Here is a 25,123-nt window from a genome sequence, read left to right on the forward strand (position 1 = left end):
GCTTTTACTAGTTCGCGTTGCTTTGATTATTATGCCTGTTGGGCCACCATATCTTGATTTGATTTGATATGTGGTGTTGAACGTCCAAAAACCACCATCTGATTATGAGAGACGCCGTAGTGGAAGACTCCAGAAATTTCGACCACCTAGGGTTCTTTGAAGTGCACCAAAATCTGAGCACACGGCTCTGCAGCATTTTCGCCTCTGTTGAATCCACCACGGCATCTTTCATAGCGCCAGTCTGTTAAAGGGTCCAGAGCTTTGCATGTTGCGAGTACCATTCCTGGTAATATGTTGGTTACATCTTTTGTGGTAGGCTATATGTGGCCGTCAGCCTTCTTGCATTTGTTGAGAGACGTTGTGCACAGCAGCACGTGATACCAGACAGCATGCAAGTCTGTGCCAATATCGAGGGGGCAATCTGTTCTTGCCTCTCGTACTGCTTTTTATGCTCCAAACTTGTGGTTGCTGTAATGCGAGAGAAGTATCGTGGTAAATCAGGTGTGCACGATTAGAGTTGTGCAGGCTTGTGCCGCACAACTCTAATATTTGAATGCTTCGGATATTCAAACAAAGAGTATTCGAATTCATTTCGATTGCAATTTAAAATTATTGAAAATTTCAAAGTATTTGCTATGAATGAATAGGTGTATATTAAAGGGACCCACAACTGGCCTGAACGTGTGATTAGATTCCGGTGGAAAAGAGCATGAATTATGGTTACAGGTGACAGCATACTTTTCGTGATTTGAGTACGATTTATATTTTTAAGTTGCGTTCAGAAGTAACCAAAACCGGCAAGTCGCGCCCCTAGTGCCAGAGCCATGAAACACAATTATGAAGTCCTAATAACTTTGCTGTGATTATTTAAAGTGCACCAGAATAAGAGCTTAATTTTCTAATGTGTATGTTATTGTTAATTTTCGTTTGTTTCTATGTGGCTTACATTACAATGTAAAAGAAGTACAGCATGAAGAGTGGCGTTGCTTTCGTGGCCTCTGCAGGGAAACAGGTGCAGTCGCGCATGCGCAAGCCATTTTCACAGTAGCTGGATGGCTCGATTCTCGTCGCGTCGGGCGCGGTCAAGAACCATGTGAGCTTTTGAGTGCGATCGCTGTGGCGTGTGTGATGCCGTCGGCCTACTGCTCTGTGGAGAATTGCTTCATGCGTGCTGCTGGTGGTGGCGATGGTGGCGATCCGTCTGATTCGTCGCTACCGCTGTCGTCTGTCGAAACATGTCGCTCTGGCGCTACTCGATAGAGGCCCAAGTTTTACGCTCATATGCGAGCCACAATTCGTTCCTCTAGATCGCTCAAGTTGTCTTGGGATGGCATATCAAAGCTGTTCAACTACGGCTGTATGTGAAATACTATGCGTGAATTGTCGATCACTAGTAAAGGCGTGTGTTTCGTTTTCAAAGACTTGGCTTAGCTCGACTTGACTAAAGCCGAAAAAACTACCTGTGTGCGACCAAAAGTACTTGCATAAGAAGCTCCTGGAAAATTCTATATCTCTTGTAAAATAACTTAGCACACTAGAAAGCAGTGGTGGGGAGACTGCAGGCTTGACAAACACAACATTACGTGTTTGTATTTACGTCATCACTTTTAATCACTGCTGACATTACACTAGCGTATAATCGCTACCGCGATCACATCCACTGTTTGCAGCATGTCTATTTGCATAACTGCATAATCGCCACAAATAAAAAAACTGTGATTATAAATGTTCTGCGGTGTTTTCTACGTTACCGTTCTGTGATTACAAGGTCTGATCGGTAAGCTTTCCGTTGCAGTCCGGAAAACGGGTACCATAAATATTGCTTGTGGGTTCCTTTAAGTGGCATGTAATCGCCACATGAATGTAGAGGTGGTAAGCAGTGAAAGCATCTATTCAGGGAAAGTTCGCTCTGCCGCGAAGCCCCCCTTCGAATGTAAAGGGGTCCCCGCCACACTTTTTGGGCATGGTCAGCAAACCCGGTCGATCCAAAGTTGAGGCTATAGAGAACAGGCGATCCAATTATTATAATGCCGCATGCAACCTGCAATTCACAATAAATTCTCAGTCACCTAAAAATTGCTCTCTTTTCTCGGCAAATGACATCACATGCTCGAAAATCGCTCGTCACAACAATTGTGTCAGCCATTGGCGGATTTGAGCATGGCGCACTCGGTCGTTACCGGGTTGCCACGAGAGGCCGCTACTGGTCTACGCGTACATGCGCGGTCACATTGAAAAGCTGCGTGTTTGGAGAAAAAGATGTGCTTAAGGGCTACAAGGCTTGCGTAACGTGTTTTCTTTTCCCGTGCATTCCTACCTGCTTAGCTTCCAGCGCTTTCATCAGGACGAGAAGAGAGAATGCAATTGCAGCATGCAAACACTCTTCACAACTCCACTCGTGCTAGGCGGGTTCTAAATATCTTTGCGCCGACAAATTCGTGAGGCAATAAGCTTCGTTAGTGTATCCATTCTGCGGCTACTTGAAGTGTTGCAGGGCCCATTTAAATGAACATATTACCCTCAAATCGATTCATTAATAAGCTTAAAAGCTTGTTATGACGACTTATGTGCTGTAAGTGTAGCAAATTTTAAAATGTTACGTATTTTACAGGTTATCACTTGCATTCTACCGAAAGTCGAAGCCTGCTACTAGTTAAAGTTCTCTCGACTTCCTTTGAACGCAAAAAAAAGGGGAGCATTTGCGTAGAGGCCCTATTTTAATTTTATAAAAATATTGTGCAGGTTAATAAGGTCATGCTAAAAATGCCCATTTTTCTTCATATGCTATGTATACTACTCTAATTCGATTCGAAAATATACGACAAAAATCACTTTTAGCTTCGAACCTAAAATTTAATATCTGCACAAGCTTAGAGTTGTGATATCCTCAGCACTCAGGTAGCCACTGTTTGAAGCTTCAGTGTATCGTTAAGATGCGTCTTCTCAATAAATGCTCTCATTAAATGGAACCTGAAGGGACCAGGGAAATATGTTCTATTTAACAAAAGCGTGTTGATTGAAAAATGAACAAGGGTGCAGAATTCAAGTTCGAAACCTATCATATTAGAGGCAGTTGTTGTATTTAAGCAGCAGTTTCATTAAGGAGGTGTTTTTTTTCTGAGAACTAACCACATACACAAATAACGCAGCAGTCTTTTTTATGGTTGTGCCCGTGAAATCTAATGAAGATAGTCTATGCTTGGATTTTCTGTGCAGGCCCAGAGATTTTCGACATCGACCCTGGCATGGGGGTGCGTCTCTCGGAGCACTTCACCATCATCTTCAACACGTTTGTCATGATGACCCTGTTCAACGAGGTTAATGCCCGCAAGATCCACGGGGAACGCAATATTTTTGAGGGCCTCCTAACCAACCCCATTTTCTATAGCATTCTGATCATCACTGCAGTTGCTCAGGTCAGTGGGCTTGTGTGCTGTTGCCAAGCGCCCCCAATCTACGTGTGTGTGTGTGTGTGTGTGTGTGTGTGTGAGCGTGCTGGCAAGTAGCTGTTTCAACTTTCAGATATTTGGTATTCCTGTTTTACAAAAAAACAAAACAGCTAGTTCTTGACTTCAGTGAAATAGCATGTCATCAGCAGACTCGCGCGCTAACATGCAAGATGTGATATGCAATATGGGGAAATGCATCTCACCGAAGGCAGTGAAACTAAGTGGTAACAGTTTATAAACAGACTTTCTAGTACCGATACTGCATGAAATGTTGCAAGGCACTTTGACAGTTGGACAAAATTTGTGATAGTATTTTGTGAGCAAATTTTTCTCTCATTTTTTATAATGCATAATAATGGGTTCTATAAATTAGATTCCGCTGCACACTTATTCACTAAAGAATGCCGTAATGGGGCAGAGATGCTTAAATAACCTGGTCAGAAAAAGCTTGTAAATAAATGTAATATGTTTGTGTTGTCTGGGCCTTCAGTTATAGGCAGTGTGGCTTGCTCATCCAAACAGAAGCTGTCGATGGCACATGATTTAAAAACATGTTACGTTTTACGTACTTCAAAGATCACGAGGTATTTGAGGACACTGCTTTAGGCCTTCATGGATGTTAATCGTCTTTCTACGTGCTTAACTTACTTCTACTGACCCTTTTGTCGCCTTTTTAGTTCCAACTCTTAGATGTTCATCGCAGAGACTTCGATATTGGCGCTGCCACCTTAAATTTGGCCCAGTTCTTTCTTTTTGGGTTGATACTTTGTTTTATAGTTCATTATTGTCTGTGAGAAAAAAAATGTGAAGTGCTACCAAATAGCCAGACACATTCAAGATGGTTTTTCAAGCAAATAGAGGGAGGCCTTAAATAGTCGGAACATTTAAACAATATATTATGGCTGCCGCACAGCGTTTGAATTCATTTAATGACAGAAGTACCGTAATTACTCGAATCTAACGCGCACCTTTTTTCCGGTTAAGCGAGTTCATAAATCGCATGCGCGTTAGAATCGAGTATGAAAAAATAAAAAAATTAATACGGTCATTCTATTGCCATCGGCATTCCAAAATGGCCGCCCCCTACGTGCGTCGGCATGGCGCGACGGCCATTTCTGTCTATGGGTTTCGCATGTGCAGCACTTCGTACGTGTGTTGAGGAGTTCGTCATCTTGGTGTGCTTTAGCATCGACGGCATGGAAGGGCCAACTCCAAAAACTCTACGAGTGCACCACGATGCTGCTTTTAAAAGAAAAGTCATCGCGTGTGCCGAAACGGACGTAAATCGAGCTGCATCGCGGTCGTTCGGAGTTCCCGAAACGTGCGTGCGGGACTGGCAGAAACAAAAGCAGAATATTGTCGACAGCAAAGATTCACGCAAAGGCTTCAGCGGCCCACAGCAGAGTCGGTTTCCGTACATTGAAGAGCTGCTGGGCGAGTATGTGATTGAGCAGTGAGCGGCACAGCAGCCTGTGACGACAGAACTGCTCCAAGTGCAGGCTATGCAGTTAGCCTTAGAAAAAGGGCTAATGCGGAGCAAGTTTATAGTGAGCAGGTGCTGGCTAACTAACTTTATGAAGAGGAAAGGCTTTTCCCTCTGAAGGCAAACGCGCATACGCCAAAAGTTGCCGGAGGAGTACGAAGAAAAGCTTCAGTTTTCAGAGGTTCGTCCTAAACTTGCGGCACAACAACGGCTCCCTGCTTGGGCAAATCGGGAATGCCGATCAGACCCCTCTTTACTTCGACATGCCTGGCACCAAAACCGTCGAAAAACGGGGGCGAAGCAAGTTCGCGTGCTGACATCGGGCCACAGTATAACTAGAGTGACGGAAATGCTCCTTTGCACGTCAGATAGCCACAAGCTTCCCCCGTACCTCATATTTAAACGGAAGACGCCGAAAGGAGTCTTTTTCCCGAGTGGTGTGACTGTGTGGCCAACGAGAAAAATTGGTGCGCGTTGCAATCGATGTATTACTTTTTTTTTTCCGCCGTGGAAACCCGGTGCGCGTTACAATCGAGGGCGCGGTAGAATCGAGTAAATACGGTAGTATCTTTGTTGTGCAGTCCTAGAGAACAGCTTTAAAAACATATTTACAGTCGACTATCGGTATGTGGGAACTGAAGGGACCTGAAAGAAAGTGTTCCGTTTTACAGGAATTCCTTTCACTCAGAGGCAGACTTGTTTGCGGTAACCAATTATGAAACAAATCATTTGAGAAGCAGCTGTCCTGTTTAAGCAGCGATTTTGCATAAGAGATCTCTTTCTTGTACGAAGTGTAGTTGTTGTTCGTGAAGTTCTCATTACTTCCTCAGATGTTTGTCTTGATATGGCTCTCTGCTACCCCATTTCTGCATCTAATATCTGTGTTCTCTCTCTCTCTCCCACCTGGTTTCTTGATGCCACTACACCGGGGGTGCTCTTGCTGTTATGCTGGCCGGTCCCACGTGTACAGGTGATAATAGTGCAGTATGGTAGCGTGTTTTTCCAAACAAAGGCCCTGTCCCTGGACCAGTGGCTGTGGTGTGTGTTCTTTGGTTGTGGCACACTGGTGTGGGGCCAGCTTGTGACCACCGTGCCGACCAAGCGCATCCCCAAGACCTTCACCTGGGGATCTGGCGCACCAGAAGAGATGAATGCCACGGCCTCGCTCGTCGAGGACGGCAGTTCCGGCTCCCTCTCGCAGGATGTCAAGCGCACGGGACAAATCCTCTGGATACGGGGACTCACCAGGCTGCAGACACAGGTAAGCGCCACCGACCGATCTTTCTCCCGATCATTCCCACCGAACCGTAACGATCAGCGGGACCTCCTCCAGGGCCCTGTAACCGTGAAGGCCAGACAGCCCCATGCTCCTTCGCCCTCCCTCCTTACATCCTTTCCCTGGACCCAATGGCAAAAAAAATACAAAGAAGGATGCATTACTGTGGGAGGGCTGTGTGTTTCGTAGCGTAGAGCTGCAGCTGCCGAGTTTCTCTCTACTGACCAAGCGAATGCTTGGTTAGGGAGAGAAAAGAACGAGGCTGAGCGTTCTCGGCAGACACTACCGAAATTATGAACAGCTGTGTTTTTTATGTTTAATTATTTTTCTATTCGCTCACTGTCTTCAGCATCGTCTAGGTTGGTGAATCAGATGCTTGCCTGGTCTACCGCCCTAACCATTCTCCGTCTCTTTGACATCTCTTTGGAAATGAAAATAAAAGGACAGGTCACTGTGCTTTGTCGCTGCTAACGTTTAGGTCAATGTATGGAGGCTAAAGAGAGTTCAGATACCAGAGAGTGCAAATAGCAAGTTGTAACAGAGGCATGAATTTGGGATTGAGACCAAGTTAATGATGACCTATCTGGAACCAGTTAGCAGAGATAAAATTATGCAGGCTACATCCCTGAGCAGAACTGGTAACTGGCTTATAGCCAGTTACTTTTTACAATATTATATAACATGTCTATATGTATATTCTTTCCACATATTTTTCTTGTAACAATATTGCTGCATTTGTTGTAAGCTGTGATATGCATCCTTCTTTGTTGTAGTGCCATTCCTGCCTTACAGCAAATTGAGTTGTTTTCATAGTTACCTCTTTCTCTCTTTCTTCTCTCACCTTTCTACCTTTCGCCTTTCTTTATGCTCTGTCTGTCTTTTCTGCGGGATGTAAACTGGAGTCGCTGTGGGCATTATGAAGACTCTGCACAGGCTGCAAAGTTAGGTCAGGGTATGCAACATCAAGTGTAATGTTATAAAGCGAACAGGCTTGCAAAAGCTAGTAGAAAATTGCTACATAACTCGAGTTAGTGCTTCCCACCACGCCATTTCTCGACAATAGCCTTTTTACGGGGTGGTCTTTGGCAGTTTGTTGGTACAAGTTAATCTTGTGCATTGTGTATAAAATTTGAAGAAACTGAATTGAATCAATTGGAGTAAATTGCCAGTATATGTCTCCCTTAACTCCAGTTGTACACATTAAGACAAGGTGTTGCAAACGCGTGCAAAAAAGTCTATACCAAAATTACACATTAGAAAACAGTGCTTAGAGATATGACTTACTGATGGCTGTTGACATGTGTATGTCATTACATAGTGTGTCTTTCTTCACCAGCTACCTTAAGTCAGTTTTATTTTATTGCTATTTAAATAATTGAGCTTGCTGAATAATTCAGCTGGTAATTGTTAAAAATTTATTCTCTGCTGCAGCTGACCAGAAAAGGTAGTGTGATACTTGGCAACACTTTAGTGGTAATTTGTCCCAATTGATGCACTAGACAAAATCAGCAACTTAGTAATTAGCAGAGTGGCATGATATGCCTATTTTTCTTAAAATGTCTTTAAATTGTATACCTAATGGCCCTACGAATGCAAGCCTGTGCAGAGTCGTCTTCCCTGATTGTCACCCACAATTGGTAATTGGAAGTTTTAGTTGATAGTTGTAGTAGCAGGTTGTAGTTTTTGTGAGCCCTTCTGTCTGTGTAAGAGCAGAACTCAGTGAAAAGCTAGAATAACTGTTTAATGTAGATATGTTGTTAAATTCTGTTTTAGAGTGCACTTCATATCTTGCTACACACAAACCTCGATATAACAATCCTCCTGATTATAACGAAATATCTGTCATAATGAAGTAAATGAAGAATACTCTTGCAATAAATGCAGCTTTAGGACTATATATCTTTATAGTCCTATAGTAAATTTTCGGATATAATGAGCTCATTTTCGTGTCAGGTGCAACTTCATTATAATGAGGCTTGAGTGTATCTGCATTCAGAGTGAAGTGTTTCTAAGGTGCCGTGACAGCTGGTGCAGAAGCACAGTTTTCTTACTTAGTCTAATAGGAATAATGACACTTATTTAGCCTGCACTTGTAGATAAAGTTTTTATTACAAGCTTTTGTGCAAGAAAAGCCTGTCAGTACTTTGTTTTTAACTTTCGAAATTTCTTAATGCATCTATGATCTGCAAGGTTAGGTGCCTAAGTAGATCTGCACTTTTCTGCAGTTTCCAGCTGTCTGCACTTATTTCCAAGCATCTGAATCAATTCTTTAAGCTGACCTTTAGCTTGCACGTAAAATTGAACAGATCTATAATAACCCCTGAACAGTTTCGCTCAAGCATAGCTCGCCCTAGTCGATCTGTCCCCAAGCTAGTTTGGACGAGTGTAGCTCGTCCCACACTTGTCCGAGATACCTTCCAATGATTGCTTTGCATGAAGCGAGCTAGATTACGTGTCACTTTGCAGACGGCGGCACTCATCTGTTAATTTCTTGCTTTCAACGATGTTTCAATACTCTCAATCTTGCTTCAAAAAAAAAACAAAAAATCTTTGTCATCGAAATCAATAAAATTGTCAGATTAATGAAATCGTTGTCACAATGCTGAAAATTTTTAAATAGTGCTCCTGTACTGTTTGCTGTTTATTATCAGCAGGTTGTAGGCCTTTTTCCATGAACGTCAGCGCTTTATTACGCTGGTTTCACTGAATATGGGCCTCAATGTTTTACGTCATCGAAAACTTGTTTTTGAAAAAGGGAAGTATTGAATATCAATTTAAAAAAAAAAGCACTTTGGGGACAGATATTCTAGATATATCAGAACAGTTAAGGGGTTAAGGATTCATATGAGGAAAAGAGATGCTCTGTTGATGACGTGCCTCAGCTGCAAGTTTTTCTTTTCTTCTTTGCTGTGATTCATATGATACACTCGTATTGGATATTACATTAATAGAGCTATGCCCTGTTGAAAGGAATGTGTGCAAGAAATGTGCCAGCAATGAACTAGTGCAATCAATTTGTACTTTAAAAAAAAAGGAGAGGAAACAAGGAAAAAACTACAAGCCTCAAATGAATGAGCTCTAGCACTAACCCAAAAACTGACACGATGTTTTCATAGAGGCATTTGTGCCATTAGAAGCACTTTTGACGGTCTCCTCTGTGCTTACGAGTTTCGGGGACCCTGCATGATTGTTTGCTGTGTAGTTGTGTGAGCATGTAAGGACTGTTCATTGTCGGAAAGGTCACGTAGCATTTCCTTCCCCATGTGCAGTGGGTGACATGCACGGAATTGGTAATAAAAAGATTTTTTTGAGCGGGCCGAGGAGTGCCTTCGTACGAGCAGTCTACACTTGCACTCGTGCGACATCTGCCATTCTTTACGAGGGCACGCGCTCACTCCTCGCCACCTATCAGTCCCTCTGCAAACCTTTGCTGTAGTGTGTAGTTATTTTCACTATTTCGTTTTCAGGCTTGTGTGTGTGTGTGTTTGAAGGCTGATTCACTAGGCCATCTCGCATGGTGTCTCATTTCGCGTGAATGTTTGTGCTGGCATACCTACGTGAGCGCATGTGTGTGTGTGCGTGTGACTACCGGAACGCATCCATAGAGAGTTTAATGCTGCATTTTCCCTTTCCTAAATTTGTTTAAGTGTGTTGTTTGGCCTTGGTGTGTGTGCACTGAGCTCCTTTTCTTTTCGGAGCCCGAAGCCACCTTGCATTGACTGCTGTGTGGGTTTTTGCGTCCCAGTGTGCTGGCAATTCAGTCAGACGCACCACCAACCCTGTCCCATGTCACTGCACTTCTGAGCCTGCGCGAAACCATGGCGAGGCTCTGGGATTTAACGACACTGGCTTAATATTGTGGGGTGTTGTGCTGGGAAGCTGTGGGGGAAGGGCAGGAAGACTGCGTGCCACGGTTGCACTTAAGATGTGGGGCCAGTTTTCTCAATGTCAAGATTGCTACGAATGACGACCTTCTTTTCTCCCCCCTCCAACGTGCGGCTGTCTGTGATGGCAGCTGCGATTGTCGGCACTCTGCTTTTCTCCTTCCTAACTCGGGAGTGAGCAGCTGCCCCAAAATGAAATGTGTCATCCCTAACGCTGGCTTTGGGCGCGATGGCTGCTGTCGCTAGACTGAGCAGCTAGTCGCCTTTGAAGTCGGGCGGAAGGCAGTTGCCCGTGTTCGCCACCATCTCTGTTGCATTTTGAAAGCACACTAACATGGTCAAAGCTTCAGTTTACAGTTCAGTGTACAAAGGCTTCTGTGTTCAAAAGCATTTTTTTTAATGTCTGTGCCCTGATGTCTCCCTTGTGTGTTTTTCCTGTATGTGTTTGTATTCCTTCTTTGTTTTTTTAGTATTTATCTAGTACTCACGCACAGTGTCTTTCTCTCTGAGCATAAAAAGTGGCTGTGGTAGGCAGGTGATTCCGCTTCTTGGCGGTTTTTCTACACTCTTCTGCTGCACATGTGTTGCCTTTTCTCTATGGTGCCTCTGTTATTGTAACTAACGTTGCTCCTGTATCAGTGACCTATTAGGTTTTTTGGCGTAAGATTTATTAGCATTTTGATGGTAAAGAGAGAGCCAGGAAGTCATGGCTTTAATTTGTTTATGAAATTGTTTGCACAAGAAGGCGAGGGTAGTCCTGGTTATCTTTTTTTGTGTGTGTGTTTGACGTCACTACTCATTGCTCTGTCAGTCTTCTGCATGTGGCGATGCGTATCTTGAAGTAAACTGTAAAAAAAATAGAACAATTTCCGGACTGTCAATCTTTTTTATGTAGATTTTTTTTTAGAGCAAGCCGAGAAATAAGATGGGTCTTTCTGGATCATTGAAATGCACAGAAGCTATTGATATTTTCGTAAATGACATTTTTAGGTACTGCATTTTTTATAAAACTGTTGAAAAGCAAGAATGCAAGTAGCATAAAGTTAGCAACAAATGAGTTATATAGACTACATAACTAAAACTAACATACCAAGTAAATGTTAAAATCTTCTTTTAAGAACCGTGCTGTTCATTTAAGGAATGCTCCTGCATTACTTTAGAGCATTCAGCAACATACAGTTAAATCTATGCTTTGAGCAGCAATTTTTGTCTTATATGAGATGTCTCTTACAAGCAGGGGACCTCGTATGCATTTTCCTATCACCCTGTATCTTACTCTAGGCACACTGGTGTCTTCTATACGCTTTTTCTCTTTTGTGAAGGAGTTTGACTGTAGTTAAGCTGATTTTAAGAGTATCAATAAGCACCAGTCAATCAACTGCTTTCTCCAGGTTTTCGAACTCTCTTTGTTATCGGTGGGACCTGGTTTAATGTACAAGTTGCTTCAAGGGTGGGCCATACTTCACTTACCCTGCATGCTGTTTCTTCATTGTAGATTATTCTTCTAACATCTAAAGAAAACAATAACTTCATGAACTCGACATAATCTTAAAGTTGTCTTTAGAAGCTTTTAGATTTATGAAGTATCCAATGCTTTTCTTATAGAATGTAGAATTAAATTGTGGCTCATTCGGCTAGCGTGATTTCTGTCTTGCTCTCAACTGGCAAAATGCTGATTGCCTGTGAGAACGTAGTTCATTGGACGAGGTTTAGTTATGTAAAGATTATGAAATCGCTCAGTAAGGAGACTATGCTCGTAACATTGCCAATCTTTTTTTTAAGTTGTAGTATATTTTATTAAAATGTACAGCTAAGTTTAGATGACTGTAAACTTGCTATCATCTAGGCTTTTCTTTGATTTTCTTTTTCATGCATTTTTTTATGATTACGTTTTTGCGATGTCATCTAACATGTCTCACATGACCAGTAAAACAGCGCAAGTTGACTAAATTTCTGCACATGAAAATTTAATTAGGCACTGCAAGTACGGTTATGGCATAAATTGGTGGTTGTGCATTGGGCTAAACAAGCACGGAAACAAGCACGGAAAGCATTGGGAAACACGCACGGAATCCCATGTTTCCTACGTTGAGCATACTTGTTCGCCTGTGGCCTGTGTAAGGCATTTCAACTTAAATGTGCACTTTTTGTTTTCACGCTTCATGTGACAGAGCTGTGCGACATATATGTATTTGCACGTCAATGGCTTTTCTGTTCCTTTACACCTTATTGTACTCTTTAATGCCGCTTACATTTTTCAAATCTTGTGTACGCCATTTCAGTAAGTCTCTATAAATTCCCAAATTTCGTACAATCTATGTAGATTCCATACAAGTTCCACGAAATTTTTGTTGTGGTGTTACAACACATGGACTCATTGGAATGCGTATGGGACGTTTCAGGAAAGTTAGCAGTGTCCTTAAGGCAGTTGCAAGAAATAAGAATGGCTACAAGTATAAGGGCATGGGTAAAAATTTCGTTACAAAATTTTTTTCTGTAGACTGCCGCATATTTTTTGTTCTTCCTGCAAGCATTGGTTTTTAAGTGCGCCTGTGGCAGTGGAGAACGGAATCGCACAGTATACACAAAGCATAATTGTTGAAAAGACTTCTTCAAAGAAATTGTGTTATCCAAACGTCTAAATGCTTTATAGAATCATTTATAATGAGCTTGCATATTAACCCTTATCCTAATTGGGTTACATCTAGGAAGACATAGATTTGTTTCATTCTATGTTCATGGTAAGCATCCTATATTTGTTGAGTATTAAAATAAAGGATAATTATATATATTTCAGTAAGTACAATTGTGTCCCTGCTAACTAAAGTTTGACAAAGCGTAATATTTTTTTTTGCCGACGTATTACTAGTGGCAAAAAGTGTTGGTTATTGGATGTGGATGTACAGGGCTTGTGATCTTCGTTGATGAAATGAAGCTGCTTTGTTGTATTCCTAAGGCAGAATTGGAACTGTGATTTATCTTGTCATTTTTTTTCACTTCTGTAGTATTTGCTGGGGGCAGTAGCATTTAAAGTTTTTTTCTCCTTGTCTTCATTAAAACGTTTGCAGTTCTCATTGTAACACCATTATCGAATAGCACTAACACGCTTGTAATAACACACTGTGTGTATGTCTGTAATAATTGCTTGGTATATTATGTATGTGTCTGCACGGTTGGACTTGGCGTGGTTGTTTCTTGTTGCCCATAGCCTAATCAGCTGCTTTGACTTGCTCAAATATTTTCAATTGTTTGTTTCACTGGTGGCCACAATATGTGCAGTTTGTGGCATTATGAAAATTTTTATTTGCACTTAAATGCTCTTAATTACATGAAAATTTTTATTTGCACTAAATGCTCTTAATTAGATAAAGTTGCCAGCTGGATAATAAGCCACTTACCTGATAAATTCCTTCATAGGCACAGATGGTAGTGCGTATGAAAAAAGAACTAATAAGATTAATATGCTGAAATTTAATGACAGGATACAAGCAAGTTGTAAGTTTGAAAGCATTTCACATTTGATGACTTAGGTAATTTTTTTGACAAACCGGTCGTGGCATGGGTTGGGTTGTTTTTTTCTCAATTTGTGTTGTAATTTTTTCTCAAGTTGAAACCAGTTACAACTTCACCATTTGTGCTAGCCAGAGAATGTTTTGTTTCACGTTACCTCTGTTTAATGTGACTGTTATTCGTGACAGTTTTACAGCTTTTTTTATGGAAAGGAATTTCGACTATTTTGAAATATGTAAGTGAAATCTCACTGAGGATAATTGCCTAGTTTTCAAACTCCAGCTGTTTGCATGCCAGTTTTGCCAGCTTTTATTAACACTACTGACCCTCACGCACATATCTACACCATCACGCATGCAGGGAGCGTTTATCATTGTACGGTGCACTCGTGTCTAAATTACACGCTGTTCTTGGAAGTCCCTCACAAATCTTTCCTTGTCTACACGCACCTGCTGCAGCACCTAAATGCTCTTTAGCGATTGTAGACCGATGAATACGCTTGAAACGAGGTAGTAGGTATCGTTTGATGAGGCTTCGTTTGTACAGTTGGTTCGCGAGGGTTCATTCTAGTATTGCAAGAAATACCGGATAATTCAAAAAAGAGTATTTCATTATTTTTTCTATCATCCTGTTTGTAATACACTGAAAAGTCACTTAATTAGAGCAAGGATTTAGGATAAATCAGCAACTCCAAACTTGCTTGCCAAGTCTGAGATGTGTAACCAAAACATTGTCGACGGAAAAACATTTCTGAGGCACGAAAGCTTAAAAACAGAGCCCTTGGCTGAGTGTCTATTCCGTTGTGGCTACTGAGTATTTAATATTCGCGACATGCGGAATCTGTCTTTTCTCCTTTTAGATTATTGACTGTGCGAGCAGTACACTTCATTCAGCCTCTAATTTTATGTTGCTAAGCTTTCTGACAAAGAATTTTTAAGGTGCCTGTTTTTTTTTTGTGCAATGGAAAGCTTACTGGCCAGCGAGTCTAAACACGAAATGGTAAAACCGGAAATGCTTTCAAACATTCGTAATCAGACTTTATCTGTCTGCACTGAATATGAAGTCATATACTCGCATGCTGCGAAGGCACTGCAAGTAGGCAGTGCCTTCGCACTGCCTACTTGCAGTGCGAAGGATAAATCGCGCACTCGCGCTTGCCGTTCGCATGCTGCGAACGGCAAGCGCGAGTGCAGTCGATGTTCTAGCGTGGTAAGTCATTGCGCATGCATGCACTCCATGTGCACACGCCGTAGTACAGCTTGTTTCACTGGTGGCCACAACGGCAGTGCCGCTTTTCTCCGTGCGATTCCTTTTACGTCGTAAGCAGCACAAATTCGAGTACGGATGAATAATGACATACATACTATAATTTTGAGGATTTGCGCGCATGAGAGCATGAGACTTCGCGACTGTGTACAGCAAAGTGATCGACTCCGTATTCTGTAATCCAGCTTCAAGGGTCATCCGCTAGGGTGCGCAACATAACGGTATTTGTTATTTTCAAGCACGATTTAAATATATAAAACCTAGTCACAATGCAAAAATAATGCTTGAATCTGTCACTATACTTCAAGATCTCTTCATTTCTGCTAAGATCATAACACACATTTGGTGAGTTGTCAGTACGTCTAAGGTAATGGGTTCAATTCATAGTCGTGGCAGCGACATAACAGTGGGTGCAGAGTACAATACTTCCCATGTACTTGAGGCATGTCAATGAACCACTGGTGTTTGAAATAACTTGACACCCACTGACTACGGTGTTTCTTCTAGCTTGTCTTTTGGTTTGGGAAATCGGAATTCACTGCTCGATTCCTCCTCCTTTAGGGTTTTGTTATTGGAGGCCTTAAATTATTTTATGTCTATTTCTGCCCATGTATATCAAATATGAATTATACAAGAGAAAATATGAGAGGTGTGGAAAAAACTGAAGCAATGTGAGCCAACTTGTACAGCCTCTGGATACCTTTCTTCATATGTCTTGATGTGTGCAGCACGAAAATTTTCAACCAATGTTGAAAACCCAGACGCTTGCTAGCCTTTATTTCAATGAATACACTTGTGCACTGTAGTATGTTTCCAAAGCTAGACCTCTCTCTGCATGTTCCTATCCCGACTGTTTTAGAAAAGTACAAAGTGGCACTTATAGGCTTCAGTGTACCTTTAAACTTTAAAGATTGTAAGTGTTACCATTGATTGGCTTCTATTGGCATTTAAAAATGTTAGTCATATGACACCAGCACATACTTCTAACAGATATGCTCATTGCTGCGCTCATTTTGTTTGACACATAGAATACAACGCTCAATCTGCACGTAACTTAAATTGTTACTGCTTGCGTAGCCGTTGCTGCAATCGTACATGCAGGAGCACATTTTGCTCGTTCTAGGTACCTTTTACACACTTTTTTTTAATAGCACAAGATTGTGGAAGTTTAATTTGCTCAGTGTAAATTTGCTTTGAGCAAGGATTTTAATCGCAGCTTGTTGCATTTAATCTGGCACGAACTGATTCTGATAGTAACGAGGTTGGTGTGTGTTGCAACAGCATTTCTAAACAAGCAATGCTTTGTTATCATGTTTTGAAATAGCTTCGACATGCCCCACTGTCCAGTGACAAGAGATGGAAGCAATTGTTAATAAGCCCTCCAATGTAATAGCAGATGTTCTGAGGACAAACGTACATTGCTATTCAGGGAATTTTATTGAAGCTGGAAGTCTGACGATGCTCAGGTCAGATACAAATCCTCCATTGCATATATAAATGGTTGTGTAGACCAGAGTTTTAAACAGGGCTTGCCTCTTTGCTGTGGCACACATCAACAAATATTTTCGGGGACGGAAAACTGTATACAAATATATTTTTTAAGCATCATCACAGGTATCCTTTCCTTTTGCTAGCATAACTATACGTTTATACCACTCAGGCTTTGCAACACCGAATATTTCAAACAAAGCAGCTTAGCTGCGAGTTATTGCTGTCATTACGACTTGGCCGATTTCCCCCCCTTTTTCTTTTTGACACGAAGAACTTTCTGTCCTGAAATTTTACGTCCTTTCGTGCATACAAAGAAATTGGCACCGTTTTTCGGGTCCTCATGACTTGTGAATGACTTTTGGATGTTTGGCTTCGTAACTCACAATTGAAGTTCTTTGCGATGTTAGGTGTACAATAAAATTTTAATTCATATCGCAGTGCAAAAGCATTGATTCCATCTTCTGTCACCTAGCTGGTGTGCCTTACCTAAATTTTTATCTGAAGCGAGTGAATACTTGTTCTAGCTGGTACCTATTTCACAACAAATATTTATCTAATCCCTCTCGACAATTATGTCTCCTAAAGACTCCTTAAGAGAAATGCGAGGTGATGTCTACAAAGCTGGCCTTACTTGAGTAACAAGATGGGCTAAACAATGCTGGCATGCATACTGAAGCATTTCATGAGCAGTTCTTTATGTTTGTTGTGCAATAATTTCTTTATTCATCAATTTCATAGAAGTTGTATTGATTATTCTATTGAGCAATGCATAATCAATCATACAAAACACTTTTGGAACTATTAGACTGCATATGGAACTGTTTCAGGTAAAGTAATCTACATGTGTGTTTATATTCAACATGGCAAAACTATGACTTCTAATATTCGGGTGATGCTATGTGTCGATGTTTTTCCTCCATCAGATTTAATGCTATTTATGTAACACTGCTGGCCCGACATCTTACATTTCAGTTGCAATCAAGTTTTACTTATAAAATTGGAGCATGTGCCATAGATCGGGCATCACCTCGTATTTTTTTGTAACATTCATTAGTACTGTTTGTGTACAGTTTACTTTTGTGGATGAACAGCCTGATTTTCTAGGAATGTTGGCTGAACATAACACGCGTCGCAACAAACCAGAAGACGACTTTGCTATTTGGATCACCCCAAGCATACTGCCACATTAAATTTTCTGCAGTTGGAGCCTCTTTCTTTGTTTATTGCTGTGTTGTAGCTTATGGCTGCAGAGTAGTTATACAAAGCTGAAGTTTTGCATTTTCACCAGACTCGCACCCTGCAAACTTCTTATGGCTGACTTTGTGCTAGGCCAGGCTGTGATGATGATGATGATAAATGCGAAAGGATGCTAAGGATTCGCTGCGAGGTGAACAATGTGATGGGCAACGGTAGTTATGAGTTGGCATGACCAGAGCAGCATCCTAGGCTACAGGTTAAAAAGCACTTGAGTTGGAGGTCTCGTCATGACCTTCTTTTTCCTCCATTCTCGTCAGTTTAGCACTGTCGCTCGCCGATTATGAGTTACCACCAACTCATTCGAGTTTTTCTTATACTGAAATGCGCCTTTGAAGTGCAGAGATGATGATTAGCTTGCATGTAGCGAAAGTATTACTTGAAGGGGCCCTGCAACGCTTTCCCAAGTTATCATTGAATGGCTTCATTAAAGGAGCGCTGACACAAAAATTTTGTGCATTGTTCTTTTTTTTCTGCAATAGGCAGCTTATGATGCACTTACCACGGCTAAAAAACTTCGTTTGCATGAGTGTGCGATGGTTATTTATTTAGAAACGTCTTTAGAGCGCACAGTCTCAGGTTTGGCTTTAAAAAAAAGTACCGAGCTAGGCAGGAGCAGTTCAGGGGGCAAGGTAGACACAGCTGGCCACGTGACCACGCAAAACTGTCACATGGACGCTGTGCGCAAGAGTGTGTGAAGGCAGGTGCTGCACTGACAGCCAGCACAGTCAGCACACACGGAGGCACTGAGGAGAAAATCAAAGATAGTGCAAGTACAAGGCAGGTGCCAGCAACCACCCAACCCAAACCTATGACGCAGGTTTGTTTCCATTGCCCCTGCATTGACGTTGGATTTGCAAGGGGCTCCACATCTTGCTCAGTTGCACAGCGTGCACTTCCAAATTGAATTTTAATATGCTCTAGCCTATATTTGCCCTTGATATTTTCTAGATGTTGTGAGCATCTCCACATAATTCTATCTTGCTTGTTATCTCGCCTTCGAAATTTCTCGTCGGTGCTCCTTCACAAATTGATTGGTGCAAATAAAATTTTAGAATCCTACAGGTAGGAGCGGCGGTACAAATATCTGTTGCATGGTTTAAGCATTTTCTCTTTTCATGAGACCAAGTGCCCTTGAAGCTATGCAGTGAGGGATATGACAACGGGGCAAGAAGCTACATTTGTTTGCCAGTGCACGTCATACGTATGTTCTTTTTTTTTCAACTCTGCACACTTCCAGTGTGATTGCGAGCAAGTGCGCGGGCACGTCGTGGCATTTTACATGCTGCCGTGGTAACCGTGCACCCACAATGTTCAGATCAGCCTGCGAGCATGGACTTTGTGTTTATAGTGAGGTCATTTGGATTTACTACATTATTTGTCAAGAGAAAAAGCAAGCGATTTCGATCCGTCAGAATTGTGAATTCTAGGCTGCATGCCGAGCTAAAATGCTTGGCTCACTTGTCCTCAGGAGCCCCGTCTACAGATAGGCAATGTTTTCTGACCATGATGAAGAAGTTTTGCGAGGCCTTTCTAATAGAAGAGGCAGCAGGGTTAAATTGTGGTGTGCTCTGGAGGGCAATCAAGTTTGAGGACCTTGGTGAAATGGCGGACCAGGCTTGGCATACCTAAGAAATCAGGCTGATTCTCTTCGACATGAGAAAAAGAAAAAGTATAAGTACTTGTTCGTGTGTTTGTCCTTTTCTTGTCCTTTTTTCTTCATACGTGTGCGGGGTTCGTGCCTGGTGGCTGTGTTTCCGCAGAGCCCATCTCCTGAGCTGTCAGGAGAGAACATGGATCTGCTGAGTGGAAGCTTAGCGCAGCTTCGACGGTTTTCTGCCGCAAGTCACCAAGGCATCGATGATTTGACCTGCACAGGACCATCGGTGACGGGGCGTTCTTGGAAGGCTCTTTACAACACATGAGCTTGCGTGTTTCGTCGCATGTGCTGCAACGATTGCTGTTGTGCACGTCCGTGGACACTGATGCGTGCTCACTGAACACTTGAAAATGAGCAGCGCAGAGCTATACATGGAAGGGAGCACTTTCGTGGGAGGCATCTTTGGCCTCCGCACTTAGAATGCAAGACTCACTTCATCATCTGTTCCCAGTTTTCTGTTGCCCTCTATTGTCTGTTTTGTTCCATTCAAGCTGTCGTCCACATCAGTGTACTGGTATTAATTCGGTATGGAACTGCAGATTAAGAAGCTTAGTTTTCCTTTGGATCCTAGAGCACTTGCAGCTTGTGTTGTGCAAGAGGATCTGCAATTATTTTTTGTTCCATTACCTCTCTGTTCTTACCGTCAATTGGCCTTTTCTTACGTGTATGTCTCTAGGTTATAAAGGTAAATAGTTACACATCTTTATGTTTATCAAAAGAATTTATTGTGCCATTTTTTGGTGATGGAAAATAGAAAGAAAACAACTTTTTTAAAATATAGGTCTTAGTTTACTGTGTATAAACAGTTTTTTATCCTGTAGTCTTAACACTTTGGTATACACTGTATTGAGGTTTTTTTTTAACACATCCGAAATCAGTTGCCTTAGGCTGCATGTAGCAGTAGTTATTTTGTCACATACATACATAGATATGTAGCTATATGAAGATTGAAGTAACACGAGCTAAGATCTGACAAGTTATAATATAAATCTAGCCCTCATGTTTGTCTTATTGGTGTTTGTGTTTGTGTGTACATATTTTTTCTCTTTTTTGTTTGTATTCTGAACTGTCTGCTGAAGCCTTGACCATGTTCACTTCCATATCTGTAATACTGCACCCGTATGAATGTTAAGTATAGAGGTTCCCTGAAGTGTTTGTAGTATGTCTGCCCGCGGGCTTGCCCAATACGAAGTGCTCCTGCCGATTCGGGCCTTGGCAGATGGATCAAGCTCTGGGGGGATTCTTTGCTACTTGAGATTGTATGTGGTATTGTGAACATCATTTAATATTACAAGTGTTGTGGAGAAAGGACCCCTTTAACGAACAATTGAATGTCTGTTTTCCTAGCAGTCTTCTTCTTTCTTTAAGGCTGTGGTGCAAGGACCCAGCTGGGAAATGGGCAATGCTATGGATGGGTATCACATTTATTTTGCTTTTTTGTGAACAGGAAACTATTTTTTTTTCTTCTCTCTTAAAGAGGAAGGGTTGGGGACGTGGTGTATCGCAAACGGGTAAACTTGGTATCCCACTTTTGAATGTGCTCAGTTAATGTCTGTATGGTGTGCATTGGCCAGTCAGTGCAGATTCCAAAGTCAGGTGGCCCTGTTACGTGTGGATGTGTGCATCACGACTGCTGTTTTTCCTTGTGTGCGCACATTTCACGCCGGTGGTGGTGGTGGGGGGGGGTGCACAAGGTTTTATGGCATATTTACTTCATATTTTTTTTCATCCTCCTTTCTTACTTCACTAAGGTCAGGTTTCCCTGCTACTTTTTTACCATCACGATTGACCATCGGCGGTGGAGTCTCATGGCGGAAGTGCTCCGTCAGCAAGCACGTCTGCAGTTCATGCCACTCATTTCTTTTCGATGGCAGTTGAAAAAATGGGGTGTAGAATGAACATGTGAAAACAGTCTTATCTATTTCTCTCTCTGTCAGGCTGTCCTTCATTCGACACCCTTCATTGCCATTCCTACTACCTCCCTTTGTCCTGCACTTCGTTGTTCCCTTCCTGCCTTTTACCGCACTGGAGATGTTGCTTGTCGTTTTCCCATCCCCTGTTTCTTTTCTTCGACAGTGTTGCCACTCAGCTCTTGGCTAACAGTCCTCTCCTCGTGCAATTTGCATTTTTCTGCCCTACCTCTGGTCAGTTTTCTTCCTTCCTTGTCTTCTTTATTCCCTCACTTTTGGCCATCACTTGTTCCCGATCTTCTATCCTGCGTAGGCCGTGTACATCTTGGCCACTGTGTCAGAGTACCCCGAGCTACCGACAATTTACTGATTTCGTACACTCCAAGTTTTAAGGCAAAGCCATTTTGAGATTCCACAGAGGGGTTTCGTTGTAGGCACCAACAACAGCAGCAGCAGCAAATAAAGCTATGAAGTCCGCACTTCATAGAGGCTTCTTCGAAGTGACAGAAAACACATACATTCCTGCGAAGAGGCTGCGAAGACGTGCTGAAGAAGATGCTTTGAAAAGATGATCGAAACATAAAGTAGCTTTCTGCGCTCTTGCTTTAAGGTCACGCTTGAAGAGGACGACATTCATCAGTTAGTGGATTTTCTTGAAATTTGACCTTAGTAAGAAGTTGCTTGTGTCCTTGCACGGTTCTCAAGACAAGCTCATGGAGAGGAGCTAATTCTTATCAGATTTCAAGCTGCTACAGTGGTGCCGTCTTATCTCATGCCCACGTCCATCTTCCTACTTTACCCCTACCTCCTTTGCCTCCCCTCTTGCCACAAAGATGTCTTCTCCAAAACTTTTACATATGCCGTTTTATATATGCCCCTCCTTTATTTCTTTCTTTCTTTTTTCTTGTGTGGTTTCCTGTCTTTCAGCATGTTCTTATTGAGAACTGTGCATTTCTACCTATGTCTTGAGTTTGCAGGCCCAATTTTTTTTGTTTCTTACAAGACCCTACCTGCTCATTTTTTCCCTTTTTTTATTATCTTTTAGATTCTTAGAAGCACAGCCCTTCCAAATTTGTTCCTGACCATTTCCTCTCACTGACATACAGGGACGAGAGTAATCTTTTCCTAAAAATCTTGTGGCTTCGATGCCAGACTTTAAAAATGCAAAACGTTTATTAATTCTAATTTTTACTAATCTTTGGGTAATGGTGGAGCAGGCTTCTCAAACAATTACAGTACCTGCTTCTAAAAAAAGCAACAGCAAAATTTGAGCAGGATGTCTCTATTGGCTCAAATTTTTGTGCTACCAGTTTCTTCAATTTTTTTTTTCTACAAAAGTGGTAAACTTTATCAGTTAGCATTGACTGAATGCCAAAATCTCTCATCGCACACTGTTACAGTGTACCAGCCACATCCAAATATACTGAAGTACATAGGAATGCTATGGGACAAAGTCTTAAATGTTACTATCTCAATGTGACCTTATAACTGGGACTGTGCTCCAAGACATTAGGCATTGAACTCAGCTTTTCGTGTAGAGGTACGTGTAAATATGTACAATGTCTCCCATAACTGTTTAGAGAAAAAAAAAAGACCTTGCCAACATGCATTTGGCTTTAACATCAAAGAATGGCTTCCCTCGTCCATTACACCGCTCTACGTAAGGGGACTGCCCACAAAAGGTTTGGTGCAGACACTGTTCAAAGAGCTTTGCCAAGAATATTTTGTTCATGCCTGCAGGACTTTTGAGTTGTCATGGTCTCCTTGCAGTTTTTAATAAGCTTTAAGACTCATAATGAGTTTATTGCTTTTGTACTTATATCCATTTTGTAGATTTATAGTTCTTTTTGGCATTCAGTATTTGTTGCATTACTGTCTTTTATTGTTTTGGAAGCATTGAAACATGGCAGGCAATTTCCATTCATTCTCTTCTTGAAATATCAAGGGTTGTTTCTTTTTTTTTTTTTGAGGTGATCCGCTCTGCTCTACCATGCTGCAGTTTATCAAAGCATATGTATTTCACACCCTGTCATACCCACTACTACTCTGGTGTGCTCACCCTGGAGCAGAGTGGCTGTATGGGACGGTTCTCTCTTTAATCTCTTTATGTCATTCTACATTAGTAACACTGTTACAACACATCGTGTTTTTTTTTCTTCTTCTTTTTTTTCCTCTATTTATTTGCTTTCTAGCTTGCTTTTAGGTGCAGGAAACACTGCCGACGTGTCATGTGACAACACCCTACTTACCCGACTGACGATACTTACTGGTCTATGCCAACACATACAGTTCATTAACATGGCACAAACTCCTCCCAGTTGCTCCATTGCCTTTCGGGGCTAGATGGGGTCTTACATGGTGATCACAGTACCTAATACATGCAAATACTGCCAAGGGCTTTAAGGTGTTGTGAGGGGTGAAAAAAGGAGTAGTCAGTAAGGGGGCAAATAAAATGAGTAATTGAGAGACCTATTGAGGGAGTAATGAAGGGAGTAAAAAAAAAAGGAGTGGGTACAGGGAGGGGAACGAAGTCCATGTCTCCACGTGCTGTCCAGCGTGATACCACCACAGCCATGAGCAACAGGCCGATATACTCCAGTGCCATGGGACAAGCCTGAGTACCTACCAACAACCACTGCATCCTGTCTGGCACACATTTTCAATACAAAAAAAAAAAAGCATGCTTCGTGCTCCTACTAAACACGGCTCTCTCTCTGGTCCTTTTTATTTTGTTACCTAACCACTGCTGTCAATGCATATTTCTCGGTTACATGTATTCAAGCTTGCGTGCTGCTTATCTCGTTACGTTTGTTTTGCCTTTGTTTTACTGGTCTCTGACATGTCTTCAACACTGATCACAATGGACATTTAATACTTCCTGTAGATTTTCATTAGTTCAGTTTTGCTATGTTCCGGGACGTAGCTCCTATGTGGCTTTAGGTTTTTCTCGCTTGTTTCTAGCCGTAATCGGCATACTCGCACTGCAGTTTTTTTGTCTCTTACATAGCCGAGTTTTGCTTCAGAACTATGTGATGTGAACATCTGTTTTTGCTTGTTTATGCGCTCATGCAAGGTAACAGAAAACGGGGGTTGCTCTCGTTTGTGCCTTTTTTTTTTAAATCTCCCCATGACTGAGAGAGGTGCATGCAGCCAAAAGCCTTTGTCTTACCATACATTCCCCGCTCCCCCCCTTTAACTACTACAGTGCCGCTTTGTTTTTCGCTCATGCTCTCTTTTTGTGCTTTTCAGTTGTTGATTTGTTTGCATCGAGCCTTTGCTTCTGACACCGTAGGCACAGAGCAAGAAAAAAACCAACAGAGACATTCGCTTTTTTTCTTTCTACCTGCTCGACTCCTGCCAGCTTGGTGATGGCAGGTAGTCCCTTGTTTCTCTCTCTCTCTTTCTCTATCTTTGCCTAACAAAACTAGCGCTGCACTTTGCCAGCTGTGGGCATGAGCAACACTGCAGAAACACTGTTGTTTGAGGAAATGGTCAGGTATTGAAGAGAAGGTGTTGTTGCGTTTGCGGGTAGAAGCATGTTTTCTTTTTCCTCTGCGCACATGCTATTGGAGCTTGTGCTCTTCATCATTCTGAGTTTATCCATGCTAATAGTATGTGTTGATCAGTGGCACTTTGCAGGGAGCCTTACGACATTTCATTGGGTAACACAAACCCGTGATGGTGAAAATGTTCAGTTATGAAGTCTCCCTTCATATTAAGACAAGCACGTGACGCTAAGCAGGGCTGTGTGAGTACCAAGCAAAAATTATATAGCAAGCTTTTCTTTTTGCAAATATTAAGCATTGGACTCCACGTATTCACTTGCTTCATGGTTTTTGCGCAGTTTAGTGTGCTTTCGGTGCATTTGCAGTTTATATGGCATCGATTTGCCAGAAGATCCCTGTAATGGTGTTGAAGGGAGAGGAAGTTGAGAAAAATT

The 25,123-nt window shown here is 41.9% G+C and overlaps 1 protein-coding gene across 19 annotated transcripts in view; it reads left to right on the top strand.

Annotated features, from left to right (window-relative positions):
• Positions 1-25,123, top strand: part of PMCA (plasma membrane calcium-transporting ATPase 3) — a 348,951-nt gene that overhangs the window by 306,667 nt on the left and 17,161 nt on the right. For 18 of the 19 annotated variants that reach the window (XM_075895298.1, XM_075895299.1, XM_075895300.1 and 15 more), the window contains 2 exons: positions 3,217-3,416; positions 5,903-6,193. In XM_075895298.1, coding sequence (XP_075751413.1) covers positions 3,217-3,416; positions 5,903-6,193 — 491 coding nt within the window. Of the gene's footprint in view, positions 1-3,216; positions 3,417-5,902; positions 6,194-19,376; positions 19,710-25,123 lie in introns of those variants that run through there. The other variant, XM_075895302.1, reaches the window with a different exon arrangement.

This window comes from Rhipicephalus microplus, chromosome 5, assembly GCF_043290135.1.
Source record: "Rhipicephalus microplus isolate Deutch F79 chromosome 5, USDA_Rmic, whole genome shotgun sequence".
NCBI classification, from domain to species: domain Eukaryota; kingdom Metazoa; phylum Arthropoda; class Arachnida; order Ixodida; family Ixodidae; genus Rhipicephalus; species Rhipicephalus microplus.